Source organism: Ascaphus truei, chromosome 20, assembly GCF_040206685.1.
Source record: "Ascaphus truei isolate aAscTru1 chromosome 20, aAscTru1.hap1, whole genome shotgun sequence".
NCBI lineage: Eukaryota > Metazoa > Chordata > Amphibia > Anura > Ascaphidae > Ascaphus > Ascaphus truei.
The window spans coordinates 28,769,495-28,787,411 of NC_134502.1; the positions used below are offsets into that span (position 1 = coordinate 28,769,495).

The window sequence follows — 17,917 nt, forward strand, 5'->3', positions numbered from 1 at the left end:
AGGTACACTGGAGTCTCTGTGAGGTTCGCCGCCATCTATGCGAGGTTCACCGCCATCTTTGCGAGGTTCACCGCCATCTTTGCGAGGTTTACCGCCATGTTTGCGAGGTTCACTGGAGTCTCTGTGAGGTTCGCCGCCATCTTTGCGAGGTTCACCGCCATCTTTGCGGGGTACATCACCTCCCTGAGTAGGATTCTCTGTGTCTGGTGCAACGCTCGGATCACCTCTTTCATCTCCATCTGACTCTCTTTGGGGCGGAGGTGTATATTTCAGACCCAGAGAACCTAAAACGTCTCTTACAGGTGTAAGTTTAAGACTTTCTGATGACTCCTCTTTATTGTTTTTATCACCTTGAGATGTTATACTCCGCACATTAGATATTTCCCTCTGACTATAATTTTTGCGCTCACCTCCGGTCAATCTTTAGAGGAATGACCACTTATATAGCATAGCTGCCTGCGCTGTACCTGTGGTGCCCTATAAATCTGCTCCCTATAACTCCTCCTATTATCTAAAGAACCGCTCCTATTAACTAATCCTACTGTCCCATATAACCACTCCCTAAAACTCCTCCTATTACCCCATATAACCTCTCCTTATAACTCCTCCTATTACTCCATATAACGCTCCCTATAACTCCTCCTATTACCCCATATAACCGCTCCCTATAACTCCTCCTATTACCCTATATAACCTCTTTATAACTCCTCCTATTACACCATATACCCGCTCCCTATAACTCCTCCTATTACCCCATATAACCCCTCCCTATAACTCCTATTACCCCATATAACCCCTCCCTATAACTCCTCCTATTACCCCATATAACCTCTCCCTATATCTCCTTCTATTATCCCATATAACCTCTCCCTATAACGCCTCCTATTACCCCATATAACTGCTCCCTATAACTCCTCCTATTACCCCATATAAACCCTCCCTATAACTCCTCCTATTACCCCATATAACCTCTCCCTATATCTCCTTCTATTATCCCATATAACCGCTCCCTAAAACTCCTCCTATTACCCCATATACCCGCTCCCTATAACTCCTCATATTACCCATATAACCTCTCCCTATAACTCCTCCTATTACTCCATATAACCGCTCCCTATAACTCCTCCTATTACCACATATAAAAGCTCACTATATCTCCTCCTATTACCCCATATAACCGCTCCCTATAATCCCTCCTATTACCCCATATAACCTCTCCCTAAAACTCCTCCTATTACCCCATATAACCTCTCCTTATAACTCCTCCTATTACTCCATATAACGCTCCCTATAACTCCTCCTATTACCCCATATAACCGCTCCCTATAACTCCTCCAAATCCCCTATATAACCTCTCTTTATTACTCCTCCTATTACACCATATACCCGCTCCCTATAACTCCTCCTATTACCCCATATAACCCCTCCCTATAACTCCTATTACCCCATATAACCCCTCCCTATAACTCCTCCTATTACCCCATATAACCCCTCCCTATAACTCCTATTACCCCATATAACCCCTCCCTATAACTCCTCCTATTACCCCATATAACTGCTCCCTATAACTCCTCCTATTACCCCATATAAACCCTCCCTATAACTCCTCCTATTACCCCATATAACCTCTCCCTATATCTCCTTCTATTATCCCATATAACCGCTCCCTATAACTCCTCCTATTACCCCATATAACCGCTCCCTATAACTCCTCCTATTACCCCATATAACCGCTCCCTATAACTCCTCCTGGTTAAGGAGATAACGCCTGCATTATTTATTGCTCTATTTTGTGCGTTATTTCAGTAATAATTGCCTCTTCAGGACATGACATATCCTGCTAATCATTGCCCACGAAGGTAGAGATGACCTACTGGGGCATTTATGGCCAGGCAAAACCGTATCCTGGGGGGTTATTAATATTATAGGTTAATGTATATATATTCTTAATAATAAAATATAACAAAAATGTGTAATATTGTAAGTTGCTCCCCTCCCCCCCCCCCCTCATCCCCTCCCCTCCCTCCCATCCCCTCCCCCCCCTCCTCTCCCCATCCTCCAGCCCACTGCCGGATTGCTCAGAATTTCTGAGATTGACAATATTAACAGTTATTTTTCTTATTGGTCACTTTACCAGAGGTAGTTGAGTATCTATAAAAACAACTGCCTCAAGGATTTACAATATCCTAACATTCACCATTGAATTTGAAGGATTCAGCTTAACGTTGTTGTTAAAAACTTCTATATATATATTTTAATGATTCATCTAATAAAGTTGTTTTTTATTAGGTCATAAATACATCCACTCAGGGGACAGAGCATCCATAACTGGGTTTACTTTTCTGTATATAGGGTTTTGTACTTGACCCAGAGGAGGACCATCCCCCACTCAACTTTGAGCTGAGCGATGGTACCCCTCTCTTTTTGCCTGCACAATATTAAAAATATCAATATTTATTGTGCCACAATCCAGATATTTTATAAAAAGTAACAATTTTAATTGACGTTCAATATTTAAAAATTCTGTAGCCTTAACATTTTAGATGTTTTATTTAATCTCTTAACTTGAACCTTTAGTTTTCTCCATGAGACGTTCTCTCGGGTTCATGTTGGGTCAGCACAATTATAAGTAAATTAGAAATCAAATATTTTTCAGGTTCTGAGGATTAATTAAAAATCTTAGATATTTATTTGCTCTTAATTTTAACCTTTATCTTTCCCCATGAGACGTTCTCTCGAGTTCATGTCGGGTCGGAACAATATGATGAAACATTTGGGCACAAACATGCAGACCACCAGAGCCCAGCTGGAGGACAGGATGGCGAAGACTTCCATGGCCACGGTGTACTTGCCACGGGCACTAAGGGAGGCCGGGATATAGGACACCCAGACACTGAGGAAGGCCAGCATGCTGAAGGTGATGAACTTGGCCTCGTTGAAGCTGTCAGGGAGCCTCCTGACCAGGAAGGCCACAGTGAAGCTAATGGTGGCTAGGAGACCGAGATATCCCAGCATGCACCAGAAGGCAGTGGGGGAGCCCTCATTACATTCAGCGATGATGACCCCAGGTTGGCTTTGGATGTTGTTTTCTTGGAAGGGAGGAGAGAGGACAAGCCAAGAGATGCACACAAGTAATTGTAAGAAGGAGCAGAACAATATGATTATGTTGGACACCCGAGGGCTGGTCCATTTCCTCAGCCTGCTTCCTGGTTTGGTGGCCATGAAGGCGAAAACCACCATGAAGGTTTTAGCCAAGATACATGAGACACAGAAGGCAAAAACCACGCCAAAAGCAGCCTGGCGCAGAAGACACTTCCCAGGTTGGGGATAACCAATGAAAGCCAAAGAGCAGAGGAAGCAGAGGGACAGGGACCCCAGGAGGAGACAACTGAGGGTGTAGTTATTGGCTCTGACAATGGGAGTGGTTTTATAATGGATTAAAAGTCCAAAGATTGAAACTGGGACCATGGAGGAAAAGAGACTGGCAGCAGCCAAGGTGGCACCCAAGGGCTCTTCATATGAAAGGAAATCAATTGTCTTTTGGATGCATCTGTCTTTCTGGAGTCTGGGCCACATATCCCATGGACACTTGAAACAATCAATCGAGTCTGAAAGATAAAGGTGTGAAAAAAAACTTAGACACTTAACATCTTTGGGTTGGTCCACGGCGCTTTTTGGGGGATCTGCTCACCTGTCTGGTTGGAGATCTCTCCTTGGGGACAGGGGACACATTGGAAGCAGCAGGCAGGCTCTCCTCTTCTTAACACCTTCCTCAAACCAGGTAGACAGCTCTGACTGCAGACAGACTGAGGAACCTTGCGACAATGTACAGTATGTTGAAAAAGTCACAATATGCAATGTGGAGAGGGACAGACTCATTGCTCCCTTCTCTCTGTGTCACTGTCACCCTGCGGCAGGAGGGACAGGTTCATAGCTCCTTTCTGTCTGTGTCACTGTGTCACCCTGCGGGGAGAGGGACAGATTCATTGCTCCCTTCTGTCTGTGTCACTGTGTCACCCTGCTGGAGGAGGGACAGACACATAGCTCCCTTCTGTCTGTGTCACTGTGTCACCCTGCGGGGGAGGGACAGACTCATAGCTCCCTTCTGTCTGTGTCACCCTGCGGTGGGAGGGACAGACTCATAGCTCCCGTCTGTCTGTGTCACCCTGCGGGGGGAGGGACAGACTCATAGCTCCCTTCTGTCTGTGTCACCCTGCAGGGGGAGGGTCAGTCTCATAGCTCCCTTCTGTCTGTGTCACTGTGTCACCCTACAGGGGGTGGGACAGACTCATAGCTCCCTTCTGTCTGTGTCACTTTGTCACTCTGCAGGGGGAGGGACAGACTCATATCTCCCTTCTGTCTGTGTCACTGTGTCACCCTGCGGGGGAGGGACAGACTCATAGCTCCCTTCGGTCTGTGTCACGTTCACCCTGTGTTGATATCATGTAACATAGGTCCCTTCTATCTTTTGGGATGGAAAAACTCTATTTTCCTTAAGTTTAAATGACAAAGAAGGGATGTATTCATAGATTGAATTGTAAACTATGCAGACCTCCCAATAATTATAATATGTTTCTTCTAAAACACTGCCAACATATGTAGCGCTGCACAGACACAATGAGGGACTATCCTGTCAACTTTCACTGACTTGTCCAAGGTCACAAGTAGAACTGACACTGGGATTCGAATACGATTTACCAACTTAATAACTTGTCACAGAGCATTTGTAAAACATGATTTCTATTATCCTGAGGAGACTGGCACTGCCATGTTCTGTACACGTAGAACTCACACTATAAGCCTTGGCACTGCATACCTGTCTTCTCTCTGATGCCCACATCACAGCACTTTTATGTATATTAAAGGTGTTTCCATCTGAGGCCGCGGTATCGTAGCTTCCCACCTTGACCTGCCTCATCATGCCATCTGCACCCAGCTGCCAGTTCACAATATCGTACACCGCGGGGAGGTCCCCATTCCTATCAAAGAAGACCTCTCTCCCATTGCTCAGCCTCACACGTACGTTCTGGATGTAGTGTAACAGCTGCAGGGGGAAGAAGGACCGTCCCTCATTTATTTGCCCCCTGTGGACTGATATTGTCTACTAAACAGATTATTCAGTCTCTTGATCCTCCCAAGAAGATGGATATTGAGAGACCTCTTTCTACCAGTGGTGGGATTCTTATTGGTATCATATGATTGGTCATCGTGTTTTGCTATTTTCACTTGAACTTGCACCTACTTGACTTGTATTTGTAATCATGAGACTCTTTTATTCCACTTCTCCAAACAAGGGCTGATCACACCTTTTTCCAGGAGAAGGCTTGGTGTACTCAGTAACATAGATATAACCGTTCTTCCTGCCTTTAAGTACCGGTATGTATGGAAACCAAAGGTGTGCTACTCAGTGGAGTGGAGAAAGTAGGAATAAAAAGCAGGAGTTGCCATGTGAAATCTATACTGCAGGCGTTGGGTCTTTTCAATGCAATTACAATAAGTTAAATTACTGCTAGGAAAAGAATAAAACTAAGTTTGATTAGTCTGCTTTAAAGGGAATCACATGGAGCTCACTTTCAAAATAGGTAATAAGATGTGGAACTGCTAAAGAGGAGACAGGGGGAAGATTAGAGACTTTCACATACTTATCTTCTGCACCCAAGAGTAACAAAGACACCACTGATACTGTAGTGCCGACGAGTATTCTAAAACAAATCTGGGGCAATCACCAACAAGACCCAGGTACATGCTGGGTACATGCTGGGTACATGCTGCAACATTTCAGTGACATTTCTGCAGACAGACTAATGGCCCATCATATTTACAGTGGGGGTCCCTTGCAGTCCCATTAAATCTGAATGGTACTGCCAGGGACCCCTGCTGTGTTAATCTGATAGGCCATTAGTCTCTGCAAAAATGTCACTGAAATGTTGCAGCATGTACCCAGCATGTACCCAGCATGTACCCGGGTCTTGTTGGTGATAGTCCCAGATTTTCCAAGGCATGTTTAAGGCATGTTTTAGAATACTCGTCGGTGCACCTGTACATTGTCCCCCAATTGTCTTAACTAGCAAGGCCTTTTGTACTTTCACATACAACAAATGATTAACAAAGATTCTTACCTGCCATGGTTTGAAGTTCTGAATATCTGTACAACTTCCATTATAAAATGGCCCTCTCCGCTCCTGGCATGTTTGCAGATCATGCAGAGCTTTGGCTATGATGGAAATCGCTGTATAAATGTTGAAGGAACTTCTTAAGCTGGACACATCATTGTAGCTGTTCTGGATACTCCCTAGTTTCTCATTTCCTGTACACAATGTTGTAGGATTATTCCATGAGTCAGAGATGTTTCTCTGGTCCAAGAATTTGCATTCAAATGTTTCTTCCCAGAACTTCTTGGCCAAAATTTCAGCGGTGGTATTGAAGAGATGGATGCTGTTCAGATACTCTCTAAATCCTGCCATATCTGAGCTGTAGAAAGCAAAGCCAATGCAGCCAGAGAGTATTGCAGAGTATTTTTCCACTCTTAATACATTTGAGATGGACCAAGCTTCACTGGCCACAAAGGTCTTTCCAGTCACGTTCTGCATAAGCATCCCGTCAAGAAGTGGGATCATGTCAAAATCTGTAGAGAAGACCAAAACAACCTTGGCCGTTGATTGTCTGATGACCTTGATGAGGTGGGGAGTGTTCTTATCCAGACGGCTGAGCAGGATGAATTCTGTGAAGGCCACACAAGCTCCGGCTTTGAGGATCTCCTGCTTGATGACCTGGATGCCCTGTTGCCCATAGTCATTTCCCAAAGCCACCAACCCAACCCAAGTCCAGCCAAAATATAACACCAGCTGGGCCAGTCCTTGGGACTGGAAGGCATCGCTGGGTACAGTCCTGAAGAAGGAAGGGAACTGTGTCCTGTCACTCAGGAGGGAGCTGGTTGAGTAGATACTTATCTAAAGTGGCAAATGTGAGTTTGATAAGGTACATCTAACCTGTTTCCCTGAAAATATCGATATCAGTACAGTTACCGTAATACTTAGTTTTATGGTATTGCTTTTTTGGGAAGTATATAGAGGGCACAATAGTCAGATCTCACAAAGCAAATAATTTATTAGCCATCAGGACCAACGTTTTGGCCGGCATAGCTGCCTTTGTCAAGGCAAATGGCATGTTAGAGTGAGAAAACAGTGACTTTAAATACCCTTCCCAATACCAGTGCTCCTGGTGTTGCTTTGAGTCCTCCCCCATACTGATGTGAGTTACCGTCTGTAATTCCCATGCATGTGCAATGATCAGCTTACACCAGGCTGTGACATCATCAAAAACCGCCATTGAATACACTCCGTGGATTCAGCAATACGTTGGCAGATTTGTACAAATCCATGGATTGGATTCTACAAATCCATCCACGGGTTGCGGAATCCGCAGAGTGTATTGGTAAAAATTATTTAAAAATCCATCAAATGCGAATCACCCTTTTTGAATTTTGACCCCTCCGAAATCTGCGGACTAAAGTATCCGGCCAATCCATTGCGGTTCCAAATCCGCCCCCAAAATGTGCTCATCTCTAGTATTTATATACATACCCACTGGTTAATATTCGGTCAGTTTTATTGAACTTGTTCCTCATTCATTCTTTTCCCCCTACAGACAAAGGGGATTAACAAATACTTCCCCAGCTATCTCTAATGAACGGTGTTACAGTTATACCCATGGACGTACACCCTGTAAGTGGCACATGACGGATGCGTGATGGCGTCCCAGCCTGGCGTGCACCTGCTATTACGCATGCGTGGGAACTACAGACGGGTACTAAGAGGAAGGATAGATAGAGCGGCTCGATGCAATGGAAATTAGAGAAACCAAGAGCACTGGTATTAGGAAGTGTATTTAAAGTCACTGTTTGCTCACACTACTATGCCATTTTCATCAATAAAGGCTGCAGTGCCAGTCAAAACGATGTACACAACTATATACTTGTGGATAACATGGACAGCAGCATGTATGACCTGGTTTTAGATTACCAGTATTTGTACTTTATTTTTCTCTGCAGGGAGTTAGAAGAGCACACACACACACACACACACACACCTCTAATGGTGCAGGTCATTTTTATTCTAATAGTTAAAAACAAAACAAAAAATGAGAAAATTCCACTCACATTCTTGGCCCTGAGGAAGCAAAGAGAGACTATGCGAAACGTGTAGGGTGATTCCCAGACAGACCAGTGCGCCCTAACAACTCTGCAAGAGCTGGTACAGCTCCCTGCATCTCCTCCGTTACAATTGGAGAGTCTAGCTGGCAAAACCCGGATGTGAATAGGCGCATGCACGAGCGCACGTGAAAGTGATCCGGCGAATCAGCTCCAGTGTGAGGGAACTCATCAAGGAGGACAGACAGCGGAGGCAGTAGAAGAAAGAGAAACAGACACCCTTATTGTGGTGTAAACGCTGGGTGTGAGTGCTGGATGGCAGCACCCACGAATGTGAGTGGGAAATTTCCATTGGTTGTTTTTAACTATTAGAATAAAAATGATCTTCACCATCAAAGGGGTGTGTGTGCATTCCAAATTATAAGTGGTACATGTCAGGGGTGCCCATTATCTCCCCTTTTATTTGCCCTGTGTATGGAACCGCTAGCAGCGCAGATCCTCAACAACCCGGATATCTCACGGATTACTATACAGTAAATTCGAAATCCCACAAATTTGCCCTGTATGCTGACAACATATTATTGGTGGTCTCCAGACCCCTTACCTCTCTGCCGAACCTATTTGACCTTTTGGAAAAATTTAATAAGATATCTGGATTTAAAATTAATCAAACCAAATCAGAGGCCCTGAATATCAGCCTCCCAAAGGCAACAGAAAAACTACTGAGTCTGAACTTCAATTTCAATTGGCAACGAAAACACATTAAGTATCTAGGAGTCCATATCACTAAAGACTATAAAGGCATCTACGAAACAAATTATCCCAAACTGATTTGAACCCTAAAAGATGATCTGAGAAAGTGGACGCCATATAGGATCTCCTGGATTGGTAGGATACATAGTGTAAAGATGAATCTCCTCCCCCGTATCCTATACCTCTTTCAGACTCTGCCAGTGCCACTGAGACTGAAGGAAATACTCTCACTCCAGTCTGAAATCTCCAATTTTGTATGGGGAGGAAAAAAACCGAGAGTAAACAAGACAATTACGAGAAAGACAATTCGTACAGGGGGACTAGCGGTACCTTGCCTGGTATCTTACTATAAAGTGGCGCAATTGTGTCAACTCACACAATGGCAGATCAACCCAGCATTGAAACGATGGGTGGATCTGAAGAAATCGGTCTGCTCCCCATTAGAGTTAGACAATCTGCTGTGGTTACCTAAAACAGCCATTAAATGGGCTGACCGGCCGCTTTCCTCGATGATCAACTCATTGTCGGTTTGGGAGGCCACTAAATCTAAATATGCCTTAACGTTCAAACACTCCCTGATACCCCCGTTGTGGGGCGCCAGGACTATCAGAACACACCTCAGGGATCTGGAAACAAAATAGATATATTCAGATTAGAGATCTGGAGGGGATACCAAATAAAATTAAATCATTTGAACAAATCAGATCCGAGAAAAACATCCCACATTCCGAATTCTTCCGATACCTCCAGCTCAGGGTGTATTTTAACAAGAAAACGCCATACCCGCCATTAACTACATTTGAAAAGCTCTGTCTGACAGAAACAGACACACGGGGACTTACATCGCAGATTTATGGAGAAAAAGTGGGTTCTGGGAACACACAACAGGAGCAAAAACAGGCATACAGGCATACCCCGCTTTAAGGACACTCACTTTAAGTACACTCGCGAGTAAGTACATATCGCCCAATAGGCAAACGGCAGCTCACGCATGCGCCTGTCATTACGTCCTGAACAGCAATACCGGCTCCCTACCTGTACCGAAGCTGTGCGCAAGCGGGGAGACTATAGAGCTTGTTACAAAGGCGTTATTTACATCAGTTATGCACGTATATGATGATTGCCGTACCGTACATGCATCGATAAGTGGGGAAAAGGTAGTGCTTCACTTTAAGTACTTTTTCGCTTTACATACATGCTTCGGTCCCATTGCGTACGTTAATGCAGGGTACACCTGTATAGAATAAAGTGGGAGACGGATCTGGGAGAAGCCCTGGAGGAGGAGGACTGGTCGGACATCTTACAGGCGGCAGCCAAAAGCTCTATCTGCACGACTTTGAAGGAAAATGCATATAAAGTATTGATGAGATGGTACCTCACCCCACTGAAATTAGCAAGGTTTGTGCTAGGATATTCCCCATTGTGTCCGAAACAGTGTGGAGAATTGCCGACCTGTTACACATGCTGTGGTCTTGCCCTCGTATCTCACCCATTTGGGAAGAAATTAGAAATCGGATCCAGAGGATTTTTGACCTCACAATTCCCCCGGACCCGTGGCTGTTCCTTCTGAATAGACCATGGCCGGGTCTCTCTAAAACTGGAAATAAATTAGTTGCACATTTCGCAACGGCAACGAGGTGACACTGGTGCCAAATATCTAAAAGTCTGGTCGCCTTGGTTGGAACAGACAGATATCCCAGGGGAAGAGGTCACCACAATTTGGCAATAATAGTTCAAAATGCATTTTCACTCGAAGGACAGGAACATCGCAGTGGGCAACCTGGGCACACACGGGGAAGCAATAGGACATAAGAGACTCAAGAGCTAAACCGACAAGAGCTGAGGGATGATGCAAATCGCGATCTGAACACTAATCCTATTCTAAAAACTGGAGAGGCCCGCGCCCCAAGGGTCATTACCCCCCCTATCTTTCCCCCCCCCCCCTAGCCTAATTTTTATTTTATTTTCCCCATAGCGCAGCACCCTAATTGTACCACATAATGCAAAACCGGAGTTACGTCAATGTTCAGACTACATAGGTACTCAGGAGAGTACTTAGGTGTCGCACTGGAATGTTATATATGAGAGATTCATTTTATATGTACTGTGATACTATATGTACTGAAAACACTTTCAATAAATCCAAAGTTGAAAAAAAAAAAAAGGGGTGTGTGTGTGCTCTTCTAACCCCCCGCAGTGCACTATTCTTCTAACCCCCCGCAATGCACTATTCTTCTAACCCCCCGCAGTGCACTATTCATCATTATTAGTTATATTGTGTTTGGTATATTCTGTGCAAGGTTTTAGTGCTTTTTGTTTTATGTACTTTGTTTTTCAGTTCGGTGTGCCTTATGAATTTTATTTTAAATGTTTTTTTTGTTTTTTTTAAATAATTTAAAACATTTTTTTAAATAAGATTAAAAATAAGATACAATGTGCAGTCAAATAACCCATATACATGATCTGTCCTACAATTCCTTGCTGACAGTTGTGTTGAGCTGCTGTTGGAAAGAGAGCAGTGTGATAAGAGATTCAGCACTGTGGACAGCTCCCACTAATCCTTACCTGTGGGGATCTGTACAGACCCAGGATATGAGCCATGAGAATGGAGTAGGTGGAGGTTGAGTGTCCAATGATGGCAGCCAGAGGTGGCTTTTCCCGGCATGAGAAGTTGGGGATACCCTGGTTCTGACCTGTTAGAATCTTTAGGGTCCCATCCAACTCCTTCTGCAGTATGCGACAAGAGTCATATATTTGAAAGCCCAGGGTGATGTTTGGGAGGAGGTCCTGTCGTCTGTTGATTTCCTCCATGGTGAACCTCATGGCCAGGAACTGCTGGTAGACTTCAGAATAGAAGCTGGGGGTGAGAAGGAGGTAACCAATGATGTGATATTACCCTATACCTGTAGAGGAATTGAGGAGGGTAGATGTAGGATAGAGAAGGAGATAAGATAAAAGTATGTGGCTTGGAGGTTATAATTTCATATCTGCTCAAGGACTGTATGGGACAAGGAGAGAGACAGAGAGACAGAGAGAGACAGAGACAGAGACAGAGAGAGAGAGAGAGAGAGAGAGAGAGAGAGAGAGAGAGAGAGAGAGAGAGAGAGAGAGAGAGAGAGAGAGAGAGAGAATCCGTGATACAAAAATAATAAAATAGTGTAGAGAGAGGTCATGTGAAAGGGAGATAATGGGGAAGAAAGAGGGAGAGATGATGGGAAAGAGTCAGAGAGGGAGAGAGAGAACACAGTGAGAAATAACGGACATTGTCAACCTTACAATTTACAGGCTCACTGTGGGGGGGTCTCCGTGAAAATAGCTTCCAGATACTCTATGTCAACATGGAAGGAAATCACCGTCCCTATTAAGACATCTCCATGTTCGTAGAACCCAGTGAGGTCCGAGCCCCGCAGTTTGCACCCCAGGCTGTCAGAACGAGAGGCAGGAGTGAGGTAGGAGAGAACGAGGTGCCATATAGACCAGTATAAAAGGGACATCGCTCTGCAATCAGACAGAAGAAAGAGATTAAATTCTAATCCTTCATTTATAAGGTGGGAATTCAGAATCCTGCAATGTAACAAAGATACCCACACATTATATACCAGGCATTATTACTATATAGGATACAGGCATTACCTGAGCAGAAGGTGGACATTTATAATTAATAGACACTAAGCATTATAATACAGTACAGCATGTTCATTCTCAGTGTATTGATATTCGGCATCATCATATTGCATAGCTTATTCATGATCACTTTATAGATACTCAACATCATTATACAGTGTGACATGTTCATTATCAGTGACGCGTGTATATATATATATATATATATATACACACACACACACACACACACACACACACACACACACACACACATTTGCTTACCTCTATCTTTCTCTCGCTCTCGGACGTGTGGATATTTTTAATAAATACCCCTTTTTATACATAAGTGAATTCCCTCGTTAACAAAAAAGCACTAATTAGCACTGACCTCTTCAGTTCTGCAGAGCAACGTGTCTCTGACAGCCGGGCACAGAGGGGGTAACATGTGGGATATTTCCTACAGGGTAATTATTTAACCGATGGGACGGAATTATCCCAGGAGAGGCACAGGGAATATTTTAAGAGATATAGGCTAGGACAATGTACAGTATTGTGTGTGTGTGGCTGGCACTGCTGCTGCCCACGCTGTACTTGTGCTGTGTATACATGGTGCAGTAGTGTGTGTAAGGGGGAGGCTGGCACTGCCGCTGTCCGCGCTGTACCTGTGCTGTGTATACAGTGTGTATTAGTGTGTGCAAAGGCTTTTGATACAGTTTCACACAAGAGGTTGGTGTACAAATAAAGCAAATTGGACTCAGTTACAATATATACACTTGGATTGAAAACTGGTTAAATGGAACTTTTTCAGTTGGGCTAAAGTCGTGAGTGGAGTACCTCACGGATCGGTACTGGGATCCCTGCTTTTTAACTTGTTTATTAATGACCTTGAGGTTGGCATCAAGAGCAAAGTCTCCATCTTTGCTGATGATACTAAATTGTGTACGGTAGTAGAATCATAGCAGGATGTAATTTCTCTTCAGAAGGACTTGGAGAGACTGGAAACGTGGACAGGTAAATGGCAGATGAGGTTTAATACAGATAAATGTAAGGTTATGCATTTGGGATGTAAGAATAAAAACGCTACTTACAAATTAAATGGGGATAAATTGGTGGAATCCTTGATGGAGAAGGATTTGGTAGTGATTGTACACAGCAGGCTTAGCAATAGTGCCCAAAGTCATGCAGTAGCTGCAAAGGCAAACACGATCTTATCTTGCATTAAACGGGCAATGGATGGAAGGGAAGTAAACATAATTATGTCCCTTTACAAAGCATTAATAAGACCACACTTTGAATATGGAGTACAATTTTGGGCACCACTCCTTAGAAAAGACATTATGGAACTAGAGAGAGTGCAGAGAAGAGCCACCAAATTAATAAAGGGGATGGACAATCTATCTTATGAGGAGAGACTAGCTAAATTAGATTTATTTAAATTAGAAAAGAGGCGTCTAAGAGGGGATATGATAACTATATACAAATATATTCGGGGACAATACAAGGAGCTTTCAAAAGAACTATTCATCCCACGGGCAGTACAAAGGACTCGGGCCATCCCTTAAGGTTGGAGGAAAGGAGATTTCACCAGTAACAAAGGAGGGGGTTCTTTACAGTAACGGCAGTTAAAATGTGGAATTCTTACCCATGGACACTATGATGGCAGATACAATAGATTTGTTAAAAAAAAGTTGGACATCTTTTTAGAAAGGATAGGTATACGGGGATATACCAAATAAGTATACACGGGAAGGATGTTGATCCAGGGATTAATCTGATTGCCAATTCTTGGAGTCAGGAAGGAACAAATTTTCCCCTTATGAGATATCACTGGATCATATATCACTGGGGTTTTGTATTTGCCTTCTTCTGGATCAATAAGTAAGTATAGATATAGGATAAAGTATCTGTTGTCTAAATTTAGCATGGGTTGAATTTGATGGACGTACGTCTTTTTTCAACCTCATCTACTATGTAACTATGTAACTACTATGTAACTATGTAACTTTGTGTTTAAGGGAGAGGCTAGCACTTCCGCTGCCTGTGCTGTACCTGTGCTGTGTATACATGTCATGGTGTGTGTGACGGGGAGGCTGGCACTGCCACTGCCCGTGCTGTACCTGTGCTGTGTATACATGGTGTAGTGTGTGTTTGAGGGGGAGGCTGACACTGCCGCTGCCCGCGCTGTACCTGTACTGTGTATACATGGTGTAGTACTGTGTGTGAGGGGGAGGCTGGCACTGCCCGTGCTGTACCTGTGCTGTGTATATATGGTGTAGTAGTGTGTGTGAGGGGGAGGCTGGCACTGCCCGCGCTGTACCTGTGCTGTGTATTCATGGTGTAGTACTGTGTGTGAGGAGGAGGCTGGCACTGCCACTGCCTGCGCTGTACCTGTGCTGTGTATACATGATGTAGTAGTGTGTGTGAGGGGGAGGCTGGCACTGCCGCTGCCCGCACTGTACCTGTGCTGTGTATACATGGTGTAGTATTGTGTGAGGGGGAGGCTGGCACTGCCCGCGCTGTACCTATGCTGCGTATACATGGTGTAGTGTGTGTGTGAGGGGGAGGCTGGCACTGCCGCTGCCCGCACTGTACCTGTGCTGTGTATACATGGTGTAGTAGTGTGTGAGGGGGAGGCTGGCACTGCCCGCGCTGTACCTATGCTGCGTATACATGGTGTAGTGTGTGTGTGAGGGGGGCTGGCACTGCCACTGCCCGCGCTGTACCTGTGCTGTGTATACATGGTGTAGCAGTGTGTGTGAGGGGGAGGCTGGCACTGCCCGCGCTGTACCTGTGCTGTGTATACATGGTGCAGTAGTGTGTGTGAGGGGGAGGCTGGCACTGCCCGCGCTGTACCTGTGCTGTGTATACATGGTGTAGTAGTGTGTGTGAGGGGGAGGCTGGCACTGCCCGCGCTGTGCCTGTGCTATGTATACATGGTGTAGTAGTGTGTGTGAGGGGGAGGCTGGCACTGCCGCTGACCGCACTGTACCTGTGCTGTGTTTACATGGTGTAGTAGTTTGTGTGAGGGGGAGGATAGCATTGCCGCTTGCCACGCTATACCTAGTCTGTGTTATACATGTCATGGTGTAGTTCTGTGTGTGAGGGGGAGGCTGCTGCGGGGTCTGATTGTCCGACATATCGGGGTCTGTGTCACCCATCTTTTCACTTCAACTCTTTTCCTCTAATATCTCATATGTATTTTGCAGCGAGATTTCTTCTGGGACAGTTTCTTTATCTTCTGTTGTTGTAGTTTTCAATGATGAGCTTGTTTGGGCAGTCTTATTTTTAATTTCTATTGTTTCCTATTCATTGTCTCCATCTTTACGAAGTTCACTGCCATCTTTACGAGGTTCACGGCCAAATTTACGAGGTTCACTGCCATCTTTACGAGGTTCACTGCCATCTTTACGAGGTTCACTGCCATCTTTACGAGGTTCACTGCCATCTTTACGAGGCTCCCTGCCATCTTTACGAGGCTCCCTGCCATCTTTACGAGGTTAAGCACCATCATTCTGAGGTTCATTGCCATTTTTGCCAGGTATATCACCTTCTTGAGTAGGATTCTCTGTGTCTGGTGCAATGCTCCGATCAAATCCTTTTCTCCATTGGACTCTTGTTGGGGTGGAGATGTATGTGGGTATCTGAGTTTAACTTTAAACCTGTAACCCCCATTCCAGAAACCTTCAGCATCCATATTTTTTCCTGGGCTACTCTGCGCATCACACTGTAACTAAATATAAACGCTGATTGAGCGGAGCCTGGACCTTGCCTCTATCTCTGTCTGTTACTACGGAAGGGAGCTGCGGAACTGAGGGAACGTATACTGCTTTGCCGGGAGATCATTGTGTGGACGCACACTATCCGGCTGTGCATGGGGAAGGACATCCCACACCTCTAGCTGCAAGATTGGAGCTCCGTACCGGCAGGAGAATGTATGTAAGGACTTCCCAACAACAAATCTGTTCAGTAAATGTTCCATACCCTCACAATATTGCAGCCTGACTTCGTTCCTGTGCTTTCTGGCATCTTCAAATGACATATACTAAACAGATCAGGGTGCTCCCTACAACCTGGGCGTGTGTAGAGACTCGAACGGGAAAAATGAGTTGTCCGCGACAGAAAAGAAAACAATCCCTATTAGGTGCAGTGAATACGGGCAATAAGTAATGTGAAATGGTGACAGGGATACAGCCTAACTTTTAATAACTGTGTTATAATAATGGAGGGAAAAAAGAAAAGGGTACTGTACATAACAAAAAGTATAATAGAGTTGCAGAGGTCAGTGTGTGGGAAGTTAGCTGATTTGGACTCGTACTGTATGTCCAAATAACTGCTACCCAACATGACTGTCTCAAGACTGACCGGGTACTAGGAGGCTGGGTTGGTGTATGCCGGTTGTCAGCAGGTAGAGAACATTCTGTGTGACAGGAAGTGACTGTTAGTAGATGCAGTGTCACAGTGAGGTCTCAGTCAGGATCTGTGAATATATCCGTATCCTGCGGTTGTATCTTCACTAAGTCTGTTCTGCTTCCAAAAAGCTCTATGAGGGAAGGAAAGCATACAGTTCAGCTTTTGGAGCATAATTCAGCGGAGTGCATAAGCACAGGAGAGCCTACGTGACGCTAGAGTATGCTCTAGTAATGAGTGCTATCGGCATATGGGTCTTTGGAATGTATCACAGTTCATACCGCGCTAATACAGAGCTGGGGAGAGGTGACACTTGTAGATAAGGTCCTGAGGTACGGGCTGGTGATCCCAGCGTTGTCGACAACCCCAAGTCCCCCAGAGCTAGCCCAACTGTACAGGTACACAAACTGTGAGTTCCAAAGGAGTCCACACTGACCTGAGCTCAAGTTTAAAAAATGGAACAAAATGAAATCTCAGGGTTCTAGTGTGACAATCAGAGGTCTGTGAAGTCCCCGTTGTTTTGAAATTAGTTATATATTAGAAAAGACCAAAAAAACTGCTCAGTATCCATATGGGGTCAAGGACAGTTGGTCAATAGTAAGTATATATCAGATTCCCCTATTCATGTAATGTAGACATCAGAGTGGATAAGGGAAGAATAGACCGGAGAGTTTATCCACATACGGGATCTATGTCCACCATCTTTATTGTGGGAGACACAAAGATAAACATAATCTAAGCTTCCTTTCAGAAGATTGGTTGGTTCCATTGTGATTGGTACATGTTAGCAAACACAGCTACAGAGAAGGGCACGTTACCCATAGCATCAACCCCTTCACCTTTATGGTAGGCAGCTGAATGAGATCCTAAGAATACATTGTAGGACGTGATATTTGGACTACAAAGGTAAGTGTAAAGGGGAAACCTGTTTGTCTCGAAAGGTGAGTAGATTATATATCCAGTTAAAAAAAAATGTGTCAATCCTGATGATTACATATGGTT

At 44.5% G+C, this 17,917-nt stretch overlaps 1 protein-coding gene across 1 annotated transcript; it reads right to left on the minus strand.

Moving 5' to 3' along the window:
* Nucleotides 1-35: 35 nt before the first annotated feature.
* Nucleotides 36-15,645, minus strand: LOC142471078 (extracellular calcium-sensing receptor-like). The gene is made up of 10 exons (XM_075577874.1): nt 15,569-15,645; nt 12,194-12,325; nt 11,468-11,759; nt 9,745-9,773; nt 9,397-9,528; nt 6,120-6,888; nt 4,904-5,044; nt 3,692-3,815; nt 2,709-3,608; nt 36-247 (listed from the first exon to the last, which is right to left on the minus strand). Exons 1-10 carry the CDS (start codon nt 15,643-15,645, stop codon nt 36-38), a joined length of 2,808 nt encoding a protein of 935 aa, XP_075433989.1.
* Nucleotides 15,646-17,917: the final 2,272 nt, after the last annotated feature.

Bases quoted from the DNA above. Each gene is read 5' to 3' on its own strand.
- LOC142471078 (XM_075577874.1), bottom strand. From the start codon at position 15,645: ATGTCGGACAATCAGACCCCGCAGCAGCCTCCCCCTCACACACAGAAC. The intron at 9,774-11,467 runs GTAAGGATTAGT...GTGTGTTCCCAG, and splicing joins GTCTGTACAGATCCCCACAG to AACCCACTTTTTCTCCATAA. The intron at 3,609-3,691 runs GTGAGCAGATCC...TTTATCTTTCAG, and splicing joins AGAGATCTCCAACCAGACAG to ACTCGATTGATTGTTTCAAG.